Source organism: Dunckerocampus dactyliophorus, chromosome 14, assembly GCF_027744805.1.
Source record: "Dunckerocampus dactyliophorus isolate RoL2022-P2 chromosome 14, RoL_Ddac_1.1, whole genome shotgun sequence".
Taxonomy (NCBI): domain Eukaryota; kingdom Metazoa; phylum Chordata; class Actinopteri; order Syngnathiformes; family Syngnathidae; genus Dunckerocampus; species Dunckerocampus dactyliophorus.
The window spans coordinates 26837457-26858275 of record NC_072832.1 but is presented as its reverse complement, the minus strand read 5'-3'; the positions used below and the strand labels follow the sequence as shown (position 1 = coordinate 26858275).

At 42.0% G+C, this 20819-nt stretch overlaps 1 protein-coding gene across 5 annotated transcripts in view; it reads right to left on the bottom strand.

Moving 5' to 3' along the window:
* dlg5a (discs, large homolog 5a (Drosophila)) overlaps window positions 1–20819 on the bottom strand; it is a 77312-nt gene that overhangs the window by 33515 nt on the left and 22978 nt on the right. For 3 of the 5 annotated variants that reach the window (XM_054797886.1, XM_054797889.1, XM_054797887.1), the window contains exons 2-7: window positions 11963–12031; window positions 6692–6866; window positions 6335–6478; window positions 5998–6181; window positions 4046–4305; window positions 3470–3782 (exon numbers count right to left, since the gene is read on the bottom strand). In XM_054797886.1, coding sequence (XP_054653861.1) covers window positions 3470–3782; window positions 4046–4305; window positions 5998–6181; window positions 6335–6478; window positions 6692–6866; window positions 11963–12031 — 1145 coding nt within the window. Of the gene's footprint in view, window positions 1–3469; window positions 3783–4045; window positions 4306–5997; window positions 6182–6334; window positions 6479–6691; window positions 6867–11962; window positions 12032–15360; window positions 15424–20819 lie in introns of all 5 variants that reach the window. The other 2 variants (XM_054797890.1, XM_054797888.1) reach the window with 2 other exon arrangements.

Genomic DNA, 20819 nt, shown 5'->3' with positions numbered 1-20819 from the left:
TCATAGTACAGAAACTGGCCAATAATTACACTGAAAATACACTCCTAACGCCTCCAGAACAAGCAAGACAGGTGACGGGACTCCACTCCCAGTTCGTTTTTTAGTTTTCTATTTTAGTTATGTTTATATATTCTACAAATATATTTGTTATTTTTGTCATGTTTCAACTTTATGCTAGTAAAATGACATTTTTCCTCATATGATGTTATTCTCGTAAAATTATGACTTTTTCTAATTAGATTACAAGTTTTTCTCTTAATATATTGATTATTTTTTGGTTTGTTTGTTTGTTTGTTTGATTGATTTCTTGGTAAATTCTATTTTTAGAATGTGGCGTCGGGCTGCTCTTTGGACACCCCTGGCCTAATCAATTACTTGATTAATCGAAATAACAAGCTTCAAATTCATTGACTATGAAAATAATGGTTGGCTGCAGCCCTAGTCATGACAGTCCCGTGTTGAGTAGTGCAGCTGCACGTGAGCCACACACACACCGTATTCTTCCGCTGTAACGGGTTCTACAGGGACCAAAAGTAATTTCCTAATTAATTTATGGACGTGCACACGTAACCATGAAACAACATAACACATAAATTATTTTGTATATTTTTGTACATTATTATTTTTGTACGCAAAAAAAAAAAAAAATATATATATATATATATATACACACACACATACACATATATATACACAGTCATGTGAAAAAATTAGGACACTCTAAGGAAGCCTGTGTGTTTTCTACCATATTTGGTCATATGGATATTTAATATCAATTTTAACAATCTTGAGAGATTCAAGTAATAGAACTAAACAAATAAAACTAAAAAAATGATTTTTTATAACTTTCTGTAAAATGTAATTTTAAATAAATGCAATTTTTGTTGAGGAATAAATTAGGACACCCCCACATTCAATCCCACTTAAAATGGCTAAAATCACACACAAGTGTATCAGATCAGGTGCACATGATTAGAACATCATTACCCAGTGTTTTGAAGGAGGCTTGCCTTATTTAAACCTCACATTTAGTTTGGTGTGCCCATGACTGTTGAAGTGAGAGAAAACACCACGGTGAGATCAAAGGAGCTGTCTGAGGCCTTCAGAAAGAAGATTGTAGACGCTTATGAGTCTGGTAAGGGATTTAAAAAGATCTCAAAAGAATATAAAATCAGCCATTCCACTGTCTGGAAAATAGTCTACAAGTGGAGGACATTCAAAACAACTGCCAACATGCCCAGGTCTGGCCGTCCAAGCAAGTTCACCCCAAGAGCAGACCACAAGATGCTAAAAGAAGTCTCCAAAAACCCTAAAATGTCATCACGGGACCTACAGCAGGCTCTTGCTACTGTTGATGTGAAAGTACATGCCTCTACAATCAGAAAGAGACTTCACAAGTTTAACCTTCATGGGAGGTGTGCAAGGAGGAAACCTTTGCTCTCCAAGAAGAACATGAAGGCCAGACTGAAGTTTGCCAGAGTGAATGTAGACAAAGACCAGGACTTCTGGAATAATGTTCTTTGGACAGATCAATCTAAAATTGAATTATTTGGACACCAGAACAGAGGACATGTTTGGCGTAAACCCAATACAGCATTCCAGGAAAAGAACCTCATACCAACTGTGCAGCATGGAGGTGGAAGTGTCATGGTTTGGGGATGCTTTGCTGCAGGAGGACCTGGCCAGCTCACCATCATAGAATCCACCATGAATTCTATTGTGTATCAGAGGGTGCTTGAGGAACATGTGAGATCATCTGTGAAAAAATGAAAGCTAAAGCGAAACTGGACCCTGCAACATGACAATGACCCAAAACATACCAGTAAATCCATTAAGGACTGGCTGAAAAGGAAGAAATGGAGAGTCCTGGAATGGCCGAGTCAAAGCCCAGATCTTAATCCCATTGAGATGCTGTGGGGTGACTTGAAACGGGCTGTACATGCAAGAAACCCCTCAAACATCTCACAGCTGAACGTATTCTGCGTTGAGGAGTGGGGCAAACTTTCTTCAGACCGATGTCAAAGACTGGTAGATGGCTACAAAAAGCGTTTCACTGAAGTTATTTCAGCCAAAGGGGTAACACTAGCTATTAGGTGGTAGGGTGTCCTAACCTTTTCCTCAGTTAGAATATGCATATTTGTTGATATATTTCGTTTAATGAGTAAAACAATGTTAATTTTTGTTGTTTACCTGCAATTAAATCACTTTCTTTTCCAGAGACAAAGAAAAACAAGATCAGACATTGATATGTGAACATTTCTTCATAAATAACTGAATATTTAATTTTTGCACATGACTGTATATATATATATATATATATATATATATATATATATATATATATATATATATATATATATATATATATATATATATATATATATATATATATATATATATATACATATAGGTTGTACATTTGTATACATTATTATTTGGGGGTATACTGTATTACTGTATTATAGAGCGATGGGACCCACCTGCTGGGGCCCAGCAAGGTGCACTGTATTTGGGCACATGCTCCAAGCAGCCAGTGTGACGCCACGGAGGTCTCCTCTTTGCACTCAAAATTTGTGGATTGCAATACATTGCCATATATTGTTTATATTTTTCGTTGTACTTTTCTTAAAAAGTAATGTTATGAAACATTCAAGTTTGTTTATCCCGAGAAGAGATCAGACACATTTCCATATTTTCAATCTTTAGGGAAAAAATTGGAAGATGTCCAAAGCTCAGCGTTGGGGCTTCGGTCCATCTACCATAAGAGTCGAAGGAAGAATCCCCAAACTTGGAAGTAACTGCTCTCCATCCTATTCTGGAGTCCCACTCTCGCAGAGGTGGGACCGCTCTCCTGCGTGTATCAGTGGTGTGGCTATGTGTCTGCTTCTAACCGGTTCCAAGTTGTGTCTAGGGTATGTGTGTGTGTGTGTGTGTGTGTGTCTTCTAGGTGAAGCAAGCTGCAGCAAGCGGATAAGGTTGTCAAGCAACCTGTCTGTACCAATTTCAAGCAATAGTGCCTTTATTGTTTAATTCTACTGTGCTTCTATTGTTTAAAATCCCGTCTCGTTCTTGGAGATCTCGTGAACGGAGTGTCTCGTGACACCCCTACTGATATGGTTTTCTGTGCGCTCGATGGGTTTGAAATGTCTCGGAAAGTGAATGTTTGTTTACAAGTGAGGTCAGGGGAAGTTACGACGGAAGGGAAAAAAAGGAGTGCTTGATTTGCTCACCCGCATACTACGGGTAATCTCACCTCAAACTATGGGTTATTGGAGCTATTTTTAATGTTGTCGGATTTATCTGTATGATGTCATAATTCCCTCATATCGGCAAGATAATAATTAAAATAGTATGTATTAGAGGAAAATGTTAATAAGGACAACAGAATTACAGCGTAGAGATTAATGTAAAGTGAGACTTTCAATGCAAACATACACTAAAGGTGTCCACACTTCCAGGTGTGAAATACCTGTCTGAGCGCCTCCAACTCCTCGCTGGCCACCACCCTCTCCGAGGAGGTGTTCTTCAGTCGGGCCTCGGCCGCCTCCAGCTCCGTCTGCAGCTTGTCCAGCTCCTTGATCACCTGGTCGCGCTCGCTCATGATCAGGCGGTACTCGTTGAAGACCGAGTCCCTCTCCTCCTTGTACTTGTCGCAGTCCTTGGACGCCTTCAGCTGCAGGTTCTTGTAGCGCGTCACTTCCGACTGCAGCCGCTCCATCTCTCGCTGGAGCTCCTTGTTCTGGGCCGAGGACTTGCTCAGCTCCTGCTGCATGGAATCGAACCTGGCAGTACGCACTTGAGGTTATTTTAGAAGATGATGTGCCAAATGGATTTTCCATTGTTTTCTGTACGTGAGCTTGTATTAACAGTGCTTTGTGTAATCGCCAAGCACAAGGACACTTTCACTTGGCAGGCTTCCCTCTCAAAAAGCTTAACAGTTGGTCCATCAGATGGTGTTTGTGTGAAGGCATGAACGTAAAGGCTCATTATGAAACAATAGGATTAGTGTGACATGTATATACACAATACAGGATGTGGCTTTCACCTCCTCATGGAAGTGGAGTACTGCTGCTGGTAGTGCATGGCCGAGTCACGCTGCACCAGCAGCGCATCCGTCTGCTTTTGCAGCCGCCGGTTCTCCTCCTCGGCCTGCTCCAGGCGGCTCAGGTCGGTGTTGTGGGTGGCCACCTTTTCGCTGTAGCGCTTGCTGAGGGCGTCGTACTCCTTCTTCACGCCCTCCAGCTTGTCCATGGCCGTGTCGTACAGCTTGTTCAGCACCTCCGAGGAGCCCTTTTCTCGCATTACCTGCAAGTACAATGGTCACATGACTCAGCCTGTAGCCCCTTTCTTTCACCATGCCCTTGTCCTGCATAAACAGCACCAACACGGACTGGAGGGACAAAGTGGAGGCATGGACAGAGGTGGAATTCTGCCTGTGTGTGAGGGTATTCCGCAAAACCAAGACAGGTGGAGCATTCCGCACTCAAAACTCACTTTTCCTGCTCAGCAATTAATCGATTATGCAATTACTCAACAGCTATTTTGGTATTCAATTCATCTGTTTTGATTTTAAAATGAAAATATTCTCTGATCTATTTTTTAAAATTCCTTAGTCATCCTCCTTACGGAGGTGAAGTGTTCAAAAACGTGTGTACCGCACCTTGACGTCGGGGCGGGCAAGTAGCTGAGGAGAGCCGACAGGTCCGAGTCGCCTTGTGCATCGCGGAGACAAATGGACGGGGCAATGCAGCTGTTGCCGTTTATACTCTCAAATAGAGCCTGTGTCTAGTTATCCCCAGTTAGCATGCATCAAATTATCTGTTGGTTTGTGTATGAAAGGCACAGGTGAATGGATGCCAGACCTTTGTTTGATCTCTGAGTCAAAGAAGCGATAAACCGATAAGACCGGATGTCTGTTTTGACAAGCGGTAGCATCGGTAGCAGCCTCCTGAATGGATAAGGATCAGCCATAAGTCCTTAGATGAATGGATTATAGAGACATGCACCGGGTATCGCAAGACTAGCAAACGCTTGACAGACAGTTTGTGTACCACAAATACCTTGTATACACATTAGCACTCAATAAGGGCATCAAATCTTACCGTTATGCATTCCCACATAGTACCAGCATTTGGGACCAAATATGAGGTGAAAGAAAATGGGGGAAAATACAGCATAATAGTCTGGCTCTGCAGCCGGTGCATTCAAGGACAAATTGCCACTCACTACAAACAACTTAAACATGCAAAAACTGCAAATTTCTGACAAATTTTTGAATAAAATAATTGCCCATATTTGCAAAGTTGAATATATCCCTTTACATAAAATTTGATGTAGTTATTTACCTTTTTTTCTGAAAGTTTCCCACATTTTTGAATGGTATCGTAACCCGTGTATCGAGATGCATATCGAATCGTCTATCGCGAAGAGATGTAGATCCATGATATACAGTATATATAGCGTGAAATAGTCCTTAGTGCTGTACTTAGACTTAGCAGCAGGTGGCATGAAAGTGCAAGTATTGATCTATTTATATGGCCGTGTAGTTTGAGCTTTACTTAGACATTGCAGCTACTGACAATAAACTCAACAAAACTAGGAGCAACGTGTGTCCTTGAATTGGCATTATTCATTCTGTGTGTGTCTCCGAACTGGAGATCTTGCTGATATCACCTGCTGGACTCCTGTGAGAGCTGCAGTGCCCGGAGGGCTGAGTTAACCTTGTCCACACAGCACATATCCTGATCTTGTAGCTACATGCTTTGGGTCGGTGTAGCCTTTGGCCAAGCCAAAGCCCTTTTTCCTCTGTGCTTGCCTTTTTTTTTCCCCCAGAAGTGCTCTGTGACCCCCCCCCCCCCCCCCCCCCCCCCCAGCTGCAGCGTGCACTTAAGCACTGCACCATCCCCGGCATCCTATATGGGTCAGAGCACCCTTTGTTGCCCAGAGTGCAGCCTACCTGACTTATCCATAGCACAGGAAGGCGCAAGTGGACTCTACCTGCTGCTGTTGTAGTCGCAGGTCCGACAACTCCTGCTGGTCTTGACTGTGCAGCCGTTTGAGCTCCTCGCAGTTCTGTTTCAGGTGGTTGTGCTCACGGACCAATTGAGCGTTGTCCCTCCTCAGCGTCTCCAACTCCTCCTTGAGCTGTGTCTGCTCGCCCAGGACGCGGCTGTGCAGCATGCTGGGAAGAGCACATGCCCGAGGGAGGTAAACACAAACGAGAAAGCCCGGCGGAACTTTTGCACACCCTTGTGGGTGACGTGTGACAGGCAAAAGGGGCATGCTTCTTCTTCAAGAGAGCGGAACTAGTCCAACCAGCATGAGGCATACTTACTGGTAGAAGTCAGCCTCTTTGACAGCCTCCTCACACCTCTTCAGTGTCTTGGTGTGCTGGTTCTGGAGAGACTGCAGATCTGCCATGGCTCTCATGCACTGGCTCTTTAGGCGCTCATAGTCATGGCTGGCTTTGGAATTTGGCCTTCAAGACGAGAAGGAGAGGCAAGGAATAAACATTCAGAACGGCTCAGACACAAGGACACAAAGTGTTGAAATTCCTCTCATGGAAGAAATAGGATAATAATCAAATACAACGCATTTCAGGTGCCCTTTGGATGAGCCTGTGTGCATATTTTTTTAAAAATAAAGTTGAAAAGGAAGACTTGGCAGGTGCCGGACAAGCGCGGTTTTCTACCTGCAGTCATCAAAGGTGGTGCCAGGCGATGCCAAGGCCAGACGCTTGCGGAGCTCATCCCTCTCTCTGGTCACCTGGCGGAGCTGAAACAACACCGTGTCCAGGTTGTCGCCGGGGGGCCGGTTATCGTTGATGGCGGGAGGAGGGGAAGACGCCTCGCCGTTCACGGGCGAACCTGCAACAGAGATAATCATAGATATTAAAAGGGATATTTCAGTGCCACATTGGTGACCCTCGGGCTAATAAGATGCTATTTTTATTAACTATTTCAATACCAAAGACATGTTTATAAGTTTTTATAAACCCGTACGCCCGGTCCCAAAGATGTATTTATACATCTTTTACGTTTTTTTTGCGTGAGAGACAAAACGAGGTGATGACGCAAGTGCACACTAAAAGATGTCACTTTTAGAGCAGTTTTAAGCCATAAATACGGCCAGAAGATGGCAGAAGTGCATTTGAAAAGAGCTTTGCATGGATGTTATGCATGTGAAAACACACTCGACAGCAAGAATGAAGTGAGAGAGCATGGAGGAGTGTGCAGAAGGTTACGCACTGTAGGGACATTTTAACGCATGCATACACGCGTGCACACACGCTACATGTCGTAGTATAGTTGTTTAGATATTTGAGCTGTCAGAAAAGAAAAAAATATTTGTATCAAAGTGAAAGTTATGCTTGAATTGCATCTTTTCACAAAAAGCTGGTTTTCTCTCTTTTCTAGAAACTTACCTTTGTTCTACTGCTGATTACTAAAGATTGGAAAATGGTAGAAAAAAGCTTTATTTTCTGATGGTAGACGGGAGTCTAATCTTTTGGTAGGTTCCATGTTTATATGGAAAACAATATTCTGTATGCCTTGAAAAATCAGTCAAAATTGCCTAAAACGGCTGCTACTGAAGGGGGTTGTATTTTGAAAAATGGCCGGGATTGAATGAGTTCATTAACTAACAATGATATATCATATGTAAAAACAATAATATAAATAATACTAAATGCATAGGGCCACACGGTGGTCTAGTGGTTAGCATGTTGGCCACACAGTCACAGTCTGGAGATGGAGAAGACCTGGGTTCGATTCTCCCTTGGGCATCTCTGTGTGGAGTTTGCATGTTCTCCCCGTGCATGCGCAGGTTTTCTCAGGGTACTCCGGTTTCCTCCCACATTCCAAAAACATGCAAGTGAGGTTAATTGGCGACTCTAAATTGTCCATAGGTATGAATGTGAGTGTGAGCGAAGGGTTGTTTGTTTATATGTGCCCTGCCATTGGCTGTACCCCGCCTGTCGCCCGAAGCATGCCCCTGCGATCCTAATGAGGAGAAGCGGCATAGAAAATGGATGGATGGAATATTAAATGTATCATAAATAATAACTGACTAGTATTAGGTTTTAGTTAGTGGTATTATTGTTATACATATTGTTTCATTCATTCATTTTCGATGTCGCTTCATATGTGTGAATTATTTACCTTTTTCTTATTAGTTTATATCAATAATATATCAATAATATCATCATATCATCAATATCATATATCAATAATAAGTGTGCCTGTCAGTCGTGTAGACCTGCATTGCTGCATCATCATCATCATCATCATCATCATCATAGAGAGTGTGCAGCGTAATTCCTACATAATCCTCTAGGGCGGGGCCGGTTCCAAATTGCCATAAATCTGGAGATGAATCTTGCAATTCCAAGATGCATAATCTGAGACCGGGGTGAAGTGAAAGGCGAGAGAGAACTACACGGATGGGTGTGATGTCTGTGTGCTTTGAGGAGAACATTCCAGTCCAAATATTGTTTGGTTAACTTCCACTCTCGACATACTTTCTTGACTGTATTTATCTTGGATTTAAGTACGTATGAAAAGATCCCGTCAGAGACTAAACATCATCTGAGCGCCTTCAAAAAGGGGAGGATTTATCATGAGCGTGATTTGCTTTTTACGATAAGGCTGACTGTACGCCTTTGGATTCTGAGCCAAAAAGACAAACAAACGTGTCACTCGGTAGTCACGGCTCGGTAGAACAGCGCATCCATGGCACAGGGACTTCGGGGCAGGAAATTGGAGGATTACGTTCATCTTTGACTCAACAATTTGGCCCTTCTGGAGGTTTATGTAACACAGCTGAGTCATTTGGACCTTTGTCAAAGACGGGGAAAACAAGCACTGCAGAGATCCTTGAAGAAAGAGGAGAACGGGGCGAGGGCAAGAGGGGAATATCTCTCACTTCCTGAACTTTGCGATTAATATCAGGGCATCATCTGTATCGCATGAAAACTTGCTCAGTCATAGCTGAGGGCTAGGGGTGGGACAAAACATAGATATCACTCTCATAGTCGGCGGGTGTGCGGTTGACGAAAGCAAATAACTCACCCCTTTTGTCTTCAATTGCCAATGTTTGCTCGCGACACAACCCAGGTTTAAGCCCTAAATGTGCCTCACACATTTTTACAAAATAAAATGTCTTTCTACTCACCATTAACAAATGACAATGTAAGATGACCCATGAACACATGGAATGCAGCCTTTAGCTTGGTCATCAGGCTATAGCTTGATGCTAGCAGGCTAGGGAAGGCGTTTCTCTACATCAGGGGTGCTCACACTTTAGCCTGCGAGCTACTTTTAAAATGACCAAGTCCCAAAGATCTACCTACTACTATAAATATAGAAAGTATATATATATTTGCTATATTTATTTTTTAAAAATATGAGTAAGTATTTATGTAGGTTATACATGTATACCAGGAGTTCACGCACTTTCTGAGCATGAAGTACAAGTCAAAATGATATACTTCTTTCTATAAAACATAACATATACAAAATGTAAATATTCATGATTAGTATTTCACATTCACATTTTCAAAGTTTACAGGTAATCAAAGTAGTTGCTATCATAATTCACTTCAATGTGGAAATAAAGATAATTACACATAACTCCTAAATAGTTGTGTACATAACCTGAGTACTGCTAATGTCAGTCACATTAGCTATGTAACATTCATTAGGGCACACACTTCATGTATTACATCCAGTTAGCATTTGCTATCAAACATTAAAATCCATCCATCCATCCATTTTCTATACCGCTTCTCCTCTTTAGGGTCGCGAGGGCATGCTGGAGCCTATTCCAGCTGACTTCGGGCGACAGGCGGGGTACACCCTGGACTGGTGGCCAGGTAATGGCAGGGCACATAAAGACAAACAACCATTCACACTCGCATTCATACCTATGGACAATTTAGAGTTGCCAATTAACCTAACATGCATGTTTTGGGAATGTGGGAGGAAACCGGAGTACCCGGAGAAAACCCACACACACACGGGGAGAACATGCAAACTCCACACAGAAATGCCCAAGGGAGAATTGAACCCAGGTCTTCCTGATCTCCAGGCTGTTACTGTGTTGCTAACCACTAGACCACCGTGCGGCCACAGAATTTAAAATTACATATTGAAAAGGTTTCACCAATGGGCACATTTTTAATTTCATCATGAAATAATAGTTTAAGAAGCCAAAGTGTAGTAAACACTGATTTCTGTAGTAGAGTTCATGACGCCAAGCAAAGCCAGTAAACAATACACTTTTTTTTTCTACGTAACTAGCCGCTACAAGTGAACAGATAACTTTAGTTATAGATATAGACATCTTACCGCAGAGTTAGTTTATAAATAATCACAATCATAAAGATGAAAGTTGCATCTTCCTGTGTAGCTTGAAACGCTGCGGGGGAGCAAGCGCGAATCAGGAGGGGAGCTTAATGTCAGCTGACTGATGTCATGACAACTACAAAGTGACGTTTACGCCATCTACCCAAACTACCTTGGCGATCTAGCGGTAGCTCGCGATCGACGTAATGGCCGCCCCTGGTCTACATATTACACACTGCTTGTAAGGACTTAGCATCATATATTAACTTGTGCTCACCTCGCTGCACGTTTTGAGGCGGGACTGATTGTGTAAGCTAGGGCTGACGTAGCCAAGCTCACTTTTGGGTGTTGCTGCACAACTATGGTGCGTTTAAAGGCCATCAAACAGTGCAAAATCTCAACACTTGGTGAAAAAACATAATCACTGGGGCATAAAGTCATAGAGCCGTCCCACACCATGTGGCGGTTTGACATTTTCAGCTTCACTCGATCACGTTTTTTCAAAATATATTCATTTTACAAAATACATTGCGGTTTCCTGTTTGACTACGGCCTATTATTAGTCAACAAATATGCATATTCAGGCAAATTTTATGTATTTTTGGCCTAAATGACGCATTTTTTAAGCATGAAAATGGCTAAATTAGAAAGGCAAGGCTAGAAAGGCTAAAAAGGCATTCAGAAGATGCATTCGAAGACCACGCGATATGTAGTATTCTAAATCCACAACACTCACTATTCACACTCCTACCGTCAGGCAGACGCTACAGGAGTTTGAAGTCCAGGACCACAAGGCTGGCAAACAGCTTTTACCCACAGGCCATCAGGCTTCTCAACGAAGCACTCACACACGCCGCACCCAACACACGCACACACTCATGGCACTTGATTTATTTATTTATTCATTGGTATTAATGTCTCTTCTGTTGTAGTTGCTTAATTTATTGGTATTAATGTTTCTTATGTTCTTATTCTTTTTCTTTTTTGGGAGAATGAACAGAACAAGCATTTCACTGCATAGCAGAATCACCAGTTTTACTGTGCATATGACAATAAAACTCTTGAATCTTGAATCTAAAGTGGTCACTAGGTGTCAGTAATGCTACACTGACGAGGCAATAGCCTCTTTATGTAGTATTTTCTCTTATTATGTTTACTATATTGGCTAATAGGAGTGTAAAGGTGACTATACGGGTGTTCTGCTATAATGTTCAAAGCGTGTTTAAAAATTGTGATAAACAGGTTTTCTATGCTCCATCGCCAAAAATATTCCATTTATAATTCAGGAATCCTACGTTGTGGGAATTAGCCGCCATAAATGCAGGATTACTGTAAACACGTCAAATATGGGTGGATGTACATTTCACCTGTATTACCAGTGATGTATTAATTATTACCAACTTTCTGTGAATGAGATGTGGAAAACATTTCCTAAGGAAAACATTTTGTGAACCAAAAATCTGAATTTATTGGGCCATAGACGAAGAATTGCAAATGAGCAGAGATCGACGGTTTACATTTTCCTTGAATGCTTATTTTGTAGCTTCTTAGGTGACATTAATATGCATATATTGTTTTAATGTATGGTTATATCACTGTCCTGGCATCATCATACGTACCGACGCTACTGAGGGAGCTGCTGCTCTCGGAGTCGGACGGCATGGTGGAAAGGACGCTGTATGTGGAACCTGGCAAAAACAAAAGAGCAACATTCAGATGTAAAAATCTCATTGCGGCACGTATTCCAGTATTGCTTGTGCAGGTTTACGACACATTCACTGAAAAGGCTGTTAACTGTCATCAACGCTCCTCCTTAGCAGCTCCACGTTAACACTCCAGACTGCTGCCATCATTGAACCCGCCTCTTCCCTCAACGTGCACCCTGCCTGGCTTTGATGTGTAGCTCAGATGGGATTCTCTCTTTATTACTTGTATGATGTCAAGAGCACACACACACACACACACACACACACACGCACACACGCACACACACACGCACACACACGCACACACACGCACACACACACACACACGCACACACACACACATGCAGGCGGAAAGGAGAGAAGATCATTTTTCATCTCAATGGCTGAACATATCCTTAAGATGGCGGGAACTGTTTTTCCCCTCCTTGTACAGGCGAACACAAGCTGTGCAGATGTGTTGCACTGCGGTGTTCCTGCTCTAAAGGGCAACAGCAACCTTCCAGCAAAACAAGCATTTTTTTTAAAGCTGTGTGATGTGTGCATTGTGCAGAAGTAGTACACTATGGCTAACATGGCAACAATAATCAGATATAGGCTTATAACAATAACAAATTTTACCAGCCAATAATTGGGCTACAAATTATCGTCGATAATTGATAGTATCGGCAAAAAAATTTGGTATTTTTTTCTTTAATTGTCATGAGAGGTGTAATTCACATTTGAACCACTGGATGGTACTCAAGTATAGTGTACGGTGTACCTGTGTTAGACATTAGCTTGACAAAGAAGTTGCCTGTACGTATGTTTTTGCAATTTAGCCAATGACACTGCCTGTGAGCGTACAACATTTTTCACTGTTTTGTTTATATTTGCCAACCAAACGCCTAAGTAAGCATTGACTGTTGGGACGAAGGCTCCACTGCCCGAGCACCTCCATCTGATTCTCTGTATGTTTGCTCACTCCTTTGTTGTATTTATGCTTCAGAATGGTGGTTAGCTTCTTTTTACACACCACAGTTCAATGTCAAAAATGTTTTATATTGGGAACTGAGCATGTTACTTCTACCCTTTCTTATGCAAAAAAAACATTTAAAATTCAAACGCATCTCATCTTATCACATGACCAGAAAGGACATTAGTGGCGCCCCCTATGGGTTGTTCCTCCAAATACTTTGGAAGACATGCTAGCATGCATGATAAATATATCCTCAAACTTTTATAATCATTAGAAAAATGCTCAATGGCTTAAGGCCAATTAGTCACCAAGTAAAAACATTTTGGTTGAAGGCGGCCATGTTTGTCAACCAATTTTGCTCAAATTTTACACACATGTGCTTGTTGGTCCCCTTTTTGGGAATTTTGCTCCTTCAAAGAGACATGAAGACACGTCTTTCTCTTTTATATGTGTTCTAAAGATTTGAAGAAAACATAAAAAACAGCTAAAAAGAAGCAGCTCGGAATGCAGGTGATGGGACGCACGAATTCCTCCTACAAAGCCTTCTGAAAAAAACCTCCAAAACGCGCTAACAACACTCCATTTCCATCATGTGACCACATTGCTACTATTATTGTTATTAGCATTGTTACACCCAAGCAGTACGTTACAGCCGTAGTGACACCTCGCCACACCACAGCGGCTAGCTACTAGCAGGCTAGCGACTAGCTTAACCCACACACTCGCTCACAATGCCTCAGGCCACTAGCCCAAGGTAACGCTACATATTGGAGCTGCCGCCACTGCTGCTGTGTTTTTGTTTTTGTGTTTGGAAAGGTTAACGTATTTATTTATGCATCTGTACAAACCATTGTGTGAGTTGGTGGTACCAAGCATGACTAAAAGACACTCACAGCCCTTTATTTTGAAAAAAAAAAATGTATGAGTCCCGCACCCGTCACTGAGCCCCTTCACAGGGGGGCCCATCCCGCTATTTGAGAAGCACTGGCTTACACAAACACAGTCATGTGAAAAAAATGACAACAATTTGTTGACGTTAACCCCAATTTCCTCCACTCAGTGAAAAAGTGCCGCAGCCAACAAGGCGCCCTCGCCTCCATCGCATCTCGTGAGACGCTGCCAGTAAATCACAAAAGGAAAACAAATCTGCTGGTGCGTGCCAGCCTCCTCTAAATGGGCCCAAACAATAAGCGGGCCGTGGCGCTGCCACTCTTTGAAGAATCCAAATCCAAAGCAGCACCGACATCAATAAAATCCAGGATGGAGGACAATAATAACAAATGCACGGTGTGCGCTATATTTACTCTGACACATGAGGAGCGTTCCTGTGAAGCGGCTTTAAGAGACGGCTGCCAGCAGATTGATGCCAACTGTTCCCTATCGCCATCCCTGTCCTCGCCTCCCCACTGGCTTTAGCTGCGCTCTGGCTCCAGCCCCTCCATGTGTGACACGGCCCAGCCTAATTAAGTGTGAGCTCTGCGAGACTCAGCCACTCCATCTTAGACCCTCTAGACAGAGGAGGGGATGGGGAAAGGGGGCAAACAAGGAGAAGATGAAAAGAGATAAAGAGAGAGTGAAAGGGAAACCCGAGGAAGAGTGGGATGGTAAGAAAGGAGGAGCACGGGCGGAAAGGCTTTTAATCTCTTCTGACGGTCCCTTGTGCTTAACACTTTTGGTGTGGCACGGCACAGCTTTGATTTTTCTATCCGTCTTTGAGACGTGAAGCAGTCTCGGGGCTGCGCGTCATTTCTTGCTCGGCACGCCGGCAAGGCGATGCAAAAATAAAGCCTGTAAACTCATTTGCATGGTTTTCGACGGCTGACTTCTTGAACCCGCTATCTGGCTGAGCAGGTCTCACAGTTAACAGACGTAAGCCATAAAAGACAGGCTTTATGAGCACTCAGCTGCAGGGTAAGGCCTTTTTCCCCAAAATCCAGCTCCGCATCACCGAGGCTTTGCGACAGGCAAAAGCCTGAAATGTAGCTTCTTGGATGCTTTTGGTTATTATTTGCAAGGCAATCAGATGAATTAAACAGTCCAGTAATCCTGACGGGAGGACACTCTATTAGCAAACGGCTAATAGCTACAGTGGATATCGTTAGTGAACCCTGGTTGTTTCCCCTCACAATAAATCATAAAACTAACTGGAAAATGTTTTTAAAAAGTAACCTATAAACTGTGCAATTAAACTGAGAAAAAAAATAATTCATTCAATCCCAGCCATTTTTCAAAATTCAGCCCCTCCATTTTAGACAATTCTGACAGAATATTGTGTTCTATGGCTATATAAACATGGAACCTACCAAAAGAAACATTACACTTTTGTCTTTGACCAGAAAAAAAAGTTTGTTTCTACCTTTTTGCATTCTTCAGTAGTCAGCAGTAAAACATAGGTTTTCAGGAAAATATCAGTTCCAGACTAAAAAAGGGAGAAAAACAGCTTTTTGTGAAAAGATACATTTCAAGCATAACTTTCACTTTGACACAAATATGTTTTGCTTTTGTGACAGCTCAAATATCTAAACAACTATACCAACATAAACAACACAAAAAAGTTTTTTTTTTACATCATTGATGTAATAACCATTTATTTACAAATATAACACCATGAACTATTTACAATTTTCACATTTGGTACTAAACTGTGTGTGTGTGCATGTGTTAAAATTTGCCTACAATGCGTAACCTTCTGCACGCTACACTCCTCCACGCTCTCTCACTTCCTCCTTCCTCCTCGAGTGTGTATTTACATTTAAAAGATGCACTTCTGCCACCTTGTGGCCGTTTTTATGTCTTAAAACTGCTCTAAAGGGGACATCTTTGAGCGTGCACTTGCGCCATCCCCTCTGTTTGTCCCTCGCACAAAGAAACACAAAAGACGTATAAGTACGTCTTTGGGATCGGGCATTTGGGTTCATAAAAACATATAAATACATCTTTGGTATTGAATGAGTTAAAACAAAAAAAAAATCTAACAGAGCACTAATAAGCTAAGAAACCAATAAGGTATAAAATGATGAAATGAAAACAAGAATAAAATAAGCACAACAAACAACAATACAGTAATCCCTCGTTTAACAACATAAGCAAATTTTCGCAAAGTAGGATTCCTTACTTATAAATGGAATATTTTTGAAGTCATGGCATAGCAAACGACAACAATAATCACAACAATAATAATGATAATAATAAATAAACAACAATAATAAACAACCATAATAACAGCAGCTCTGATAACAACAATTAAATTTTTTTCTATCCTTTTTCTTTTCAAAAGCATCAAACCAACAGTAACACGCAAAAAACAACAACACAACCAAATCACAATAGTCATCATTAACATCACCACGTATAAACACCAACAACAATATTAACCATACCAACAACAGTCACAATGCCCAAGCTCACACTACGACCTTCTAGATAGGTTGTTTTTGTTTTTTTACATTAGAACCCTCTAGACACCCGTACAGTCACCTTTACGCTCCCATTACCCAACACAGTAGATATGATCAGAGAAAATAAGACATTTAAGACAGTTTACCTTGTAGGGGAGAAGAATGGGTGGCGGACAGGAAGCGACGCCGTGGGTTCAGAGTTCAGTTTTAGCTTGTTGTGGGCTATGGCCGCAACAGTAGCCTGTGTTATTATTATTATTATTATTATTATTATGTTACTATTGTGCCTGTTGTGAGATCATTTACTGTAGACCTGTTATAAATATCGTTCGATCAAGTCTGGTGCTCATCTCACCAAACGATGACTGACACCTAGTGGCCAAAGTAGAATACCACATTCACAAGTTGAAAGGTGGTCCTAATGGCTTATATTTGTATTTCGGTTCACGTAGCCATTTTAATGCTTGAAAATGTTTTATTTGGGCCACAAACATGTACATTTTGCTTATATACGCATAGTTTTTTTATGAATAATAGGCTTTGGTCAGCCACAAAAATGCAATAGAGCAGGGGTGTCAAACTCATTTTCACTTAGGGCCACATCGACATAATGTCTGTCCTCAAGGGGCCAGATGTAACTTATAAATAAAACTAAATGTATCTGAATGTAATGTAAAATAAACGTAACAACTCCTTAATGTTAAATAACTCTACATTTATTACTTATTCAAGTGACAAACATTACACTTGCATAGAAAAAAATATCTTTACTTGTTGCTCTGTTACAACATAAATCATTTGAATTTGTCAGCTTGTGAAACCCACACTACTCCATCAATCAACGATCAAACTATCCAAGTGAATTAAGTAAAATAACATAAAACACAAGTTATGACATTAACTTTGTTCCAAACGTTTTTGTCAAAGTTAAAATGGACTTAATTGCTGTAGAATCAACAATTGTGAGCTGCTAACAACATGTATGACAGATGTAGCATTTTACAAAAAAAAGGCTGCACAGTCTTGCATCCAACTGATGGTTTGACTACAATCATTTGTCTGCATGCAAACATAAAACCTGCAAATACTAAATTATTGCAACAGCAGCTGCATATAAATTGTATTGTATGTACTTTATTTATCCCACAGCGGGGAAATTTACTCTATTCTACTCTACTCTAAATAATATGTAATCAACTAAAAATTACAAAATAAAAGTTGACTCAGTATATTGGTCAAGTTTTTAGGTTAGTAACTAAGCTAAAAACTGGTATTTCTTAAAGTCTGTAATTGGTCAGGACACACCTGCACAGACCTTCAGCATGCACTGCTTCAAAAAACGCTCCCTCTGAAAAACACTTGGAAGCGTGGGAAATTTCTTTAGCCACAATAAAGCTAGCTTCCACTGCCGCCTTGTTTTTGGCTGTGGATTTCATGACCACACTCTGCTGCAACCACAGTTTGCCTTTTAATTCTTGAGCGATTTGTTGCTTTTCTTGAAGGCTAGCTTTGGCGTACTGAGCTACGTGTTTAGTGTCAAAATGCCGACGCAGATTGTACTCTTTAACAACCGACACTGCTTCGTAACACAAAAGACATATCGGTCCTTCTCCTTGAAGCACAAACAAGTACCCGCCTTCCCATCTTTCTTGAAACGGTCTTCCATCCGCATCAACTTTTCTCTCCCTGGACATTTTGGGATCATTATTTATTTGTCAATTCAACTCGTTGGCATTGATGTGGAGACACTGCCGTTTAGTGGCGGTGAGCCGTCACTTCGTATTGTAGTCGACAGGCACTGTGGGAAATGTAGGTTTTGATCAAAGCACGCTTTTGACCTGTTTAATTGCTCTCGCGGGCCACATAAAATGACGTGGCGGGCCACATTTGGCCCGCGGGCCTTGAGTTTGACACCTGTGCAATAGAGTGAGGGAGAAATGTTCGAACCGCCATGTAGCAAGGGACGACTGCCCACAAATGTTTGACACACATGTGCGACTTGTAAATATTTGTCACCTACAACCTTTACAATTTAATGGAGGAAAAAAATCAGTAAAAAAATCAGTTAAAGAGTACGCTCCAATAAAGCAATTTAAAAAATGAAATTAAAATGCTGGTTGCGTGCCACATTTTGCCTCAGGACGTTTCATCAACATCAATCAGAAATGGCAGAATTCTCAATATGCCCTACAAAGTGCCGTGGACCAATAAATGAGCCGCGGGCCGCAAATGTATGGCATTTTGGACACCCCCGCTTTTAGAGCCCTTCGTCTGAGCGTGTGATGTCACATCAACTCTGTGAGTAACCACAACTCTCGCAGACTATTCACGAGAGCGAACGATGGTAATTAAAGAGAGAAAGGGAGTATTACTGCAGCTGGAACGAATCATGGCGTGACAACAGTCATTTTTATTGCAAATGTTCACCTAAAATTAGAGGAGAAGGCATTTGGACAGGCAGGCTTTACGCACACCGGCAGGAAAGAGTGTGCTACAAGCCGACCAATCACAGCCTTTACTTGGGATTTTGCAGGGGGAGAAGCGAGCCGGTGTACCGTACGCTGGTTTGTCATCCAGGTTTCAGAGGCTGGACTCAAAACTGAAACTGGCGAGCAGCGAAGCGTATTCAAGGTTGAAAATGCGTGTCGACTATCCGTACATGTTTCCAGGTCCGTTACTATGCAGACGACTTTCTCGCTGCATTGTAAAACTTCATCAAACCGGGAGGGGGGTTGGGATTAAGGGACAATCCTCAGGATTTAGCAAGACGAACATAACGAGCACACCAAGATGAAAGAGCTTATTAGCAATTAGATCACATGTCAGATACCAGGCCGCTTTTTGGGTGGTCGATCGGTCCAACATACGTTCAATCATCAAGTCATTAGCGCCGTCGAGTGCAGTTGATCATTTGCAAACATGATGTCCTCGTCAACAAAGCATGGATGGGGTTGAATTGTGACTGTGACAGATTCCATTAGCGGCCATTAGATGTGGTGACGGGCTTTGGTAACGCAGCTTCTATCGCGAGACACTGGAGGTGAGAGAAACGTCGCCTCGGAAGACCCCGGGCAGCGTTAGGCCAGGCTTGTTGTGATGATCTAAATAGGTCAGGAGGGGGAGAGGACTCGCCTCTCTCCTCTACCTTCAGGGTCCCCACACCCCCCCACAACTCACAACTCACCTCTCTCTCTCTCTCTCTCTCTCTCTCTCTCTCTCTCTCTCTCTCTCTCTCTCTCTCTCTCTCTCTCTCTCTCTCTCTCTCTCTCTCTCTCTCTCTCTCTCTCTCTCTCTCTCTCTCTCTCTCTCTCTCTCTCTCTCTCTCTCTCTCTCTCTCTCTCTCTCTCTCTCTCTCTCTCTCTCTCTCTCTCTCTCTCTCTCTCTCTCTCTCTCTCTCTCTCTCTCTCTCTCTCTCTCTCTCTCTTCCATTCCGATGAAGTGATGTGCTCAGCCAGCAACATTGGCTTGCTTCGGATGAATAGATTAAGTTCTCCGGCACATAAGGCGAGGTGACACATGTTGCCATGGTGAGGCTGGATGAGGAGATGTGGTGGCGAGGGGGGGGGAAGCCTTATCACAGGAAGACGGCTTCAGCTGAGACTAGATTATTCAAATGGTTCCAGAAAATGCTCACTGTAGCCATCTGGGACTTTAAAAGAGTAAGTGAAGATGATTAGAATTAGAGATGCACGATATAGATATGTACAGTATATATATATATATATATATATATATATATATATATATATATATATATATATATATATATATTTAAATATATATATATATATATATTTTTTTTTTCCCCCAAACCAATAGCGATGACCGATATCTGTTTTTTTAATTGAGAGTTAGGTGTACTTTGTGCACTGCTGGAAGTAAGAAGGACTGGAACAAATTAGGATTTGACACTCTGTAAAGGAGGGAGCCACCTGCTGTGGCCCAGCAAGGTGCACTGTATTCAGGCACACGCCACGGAGGTCTCTGCACTTTTCAAACACAGCAGTGCCGGCATTTCAGGTGGCTGATAAGGTTTTTTGTGCGCTCAATGTTTTTTTCCCCCCCTCATCGTGGAGCATTTGGTACAACTAGCACGTTTGTTTACAAGTGAGCTCAGGGGAAGTTAGAACAGGCCGTCAACATCACCGGCAGGAGAAAGAAGGAGCGTTTGATTTGCCCATCCGCACAGTATGGGTAATCTCGTCTCATTGGAGCGTTTTTTTGAATGATCGGTTACGTGCACTATTTTTTATGTTATCGGATTTATCAGTACGATGCCATAATTCCTCATATTGACCGCATAATTATCGTGCACCCCTAATTAGAATCTTGACTTGGCTTGCCTGACGCTTGCCAGCCTTTTAACACCAGGGTCACACAGTCAAGGTGCTGCATTAGCGTTGCAAAAATATATTCT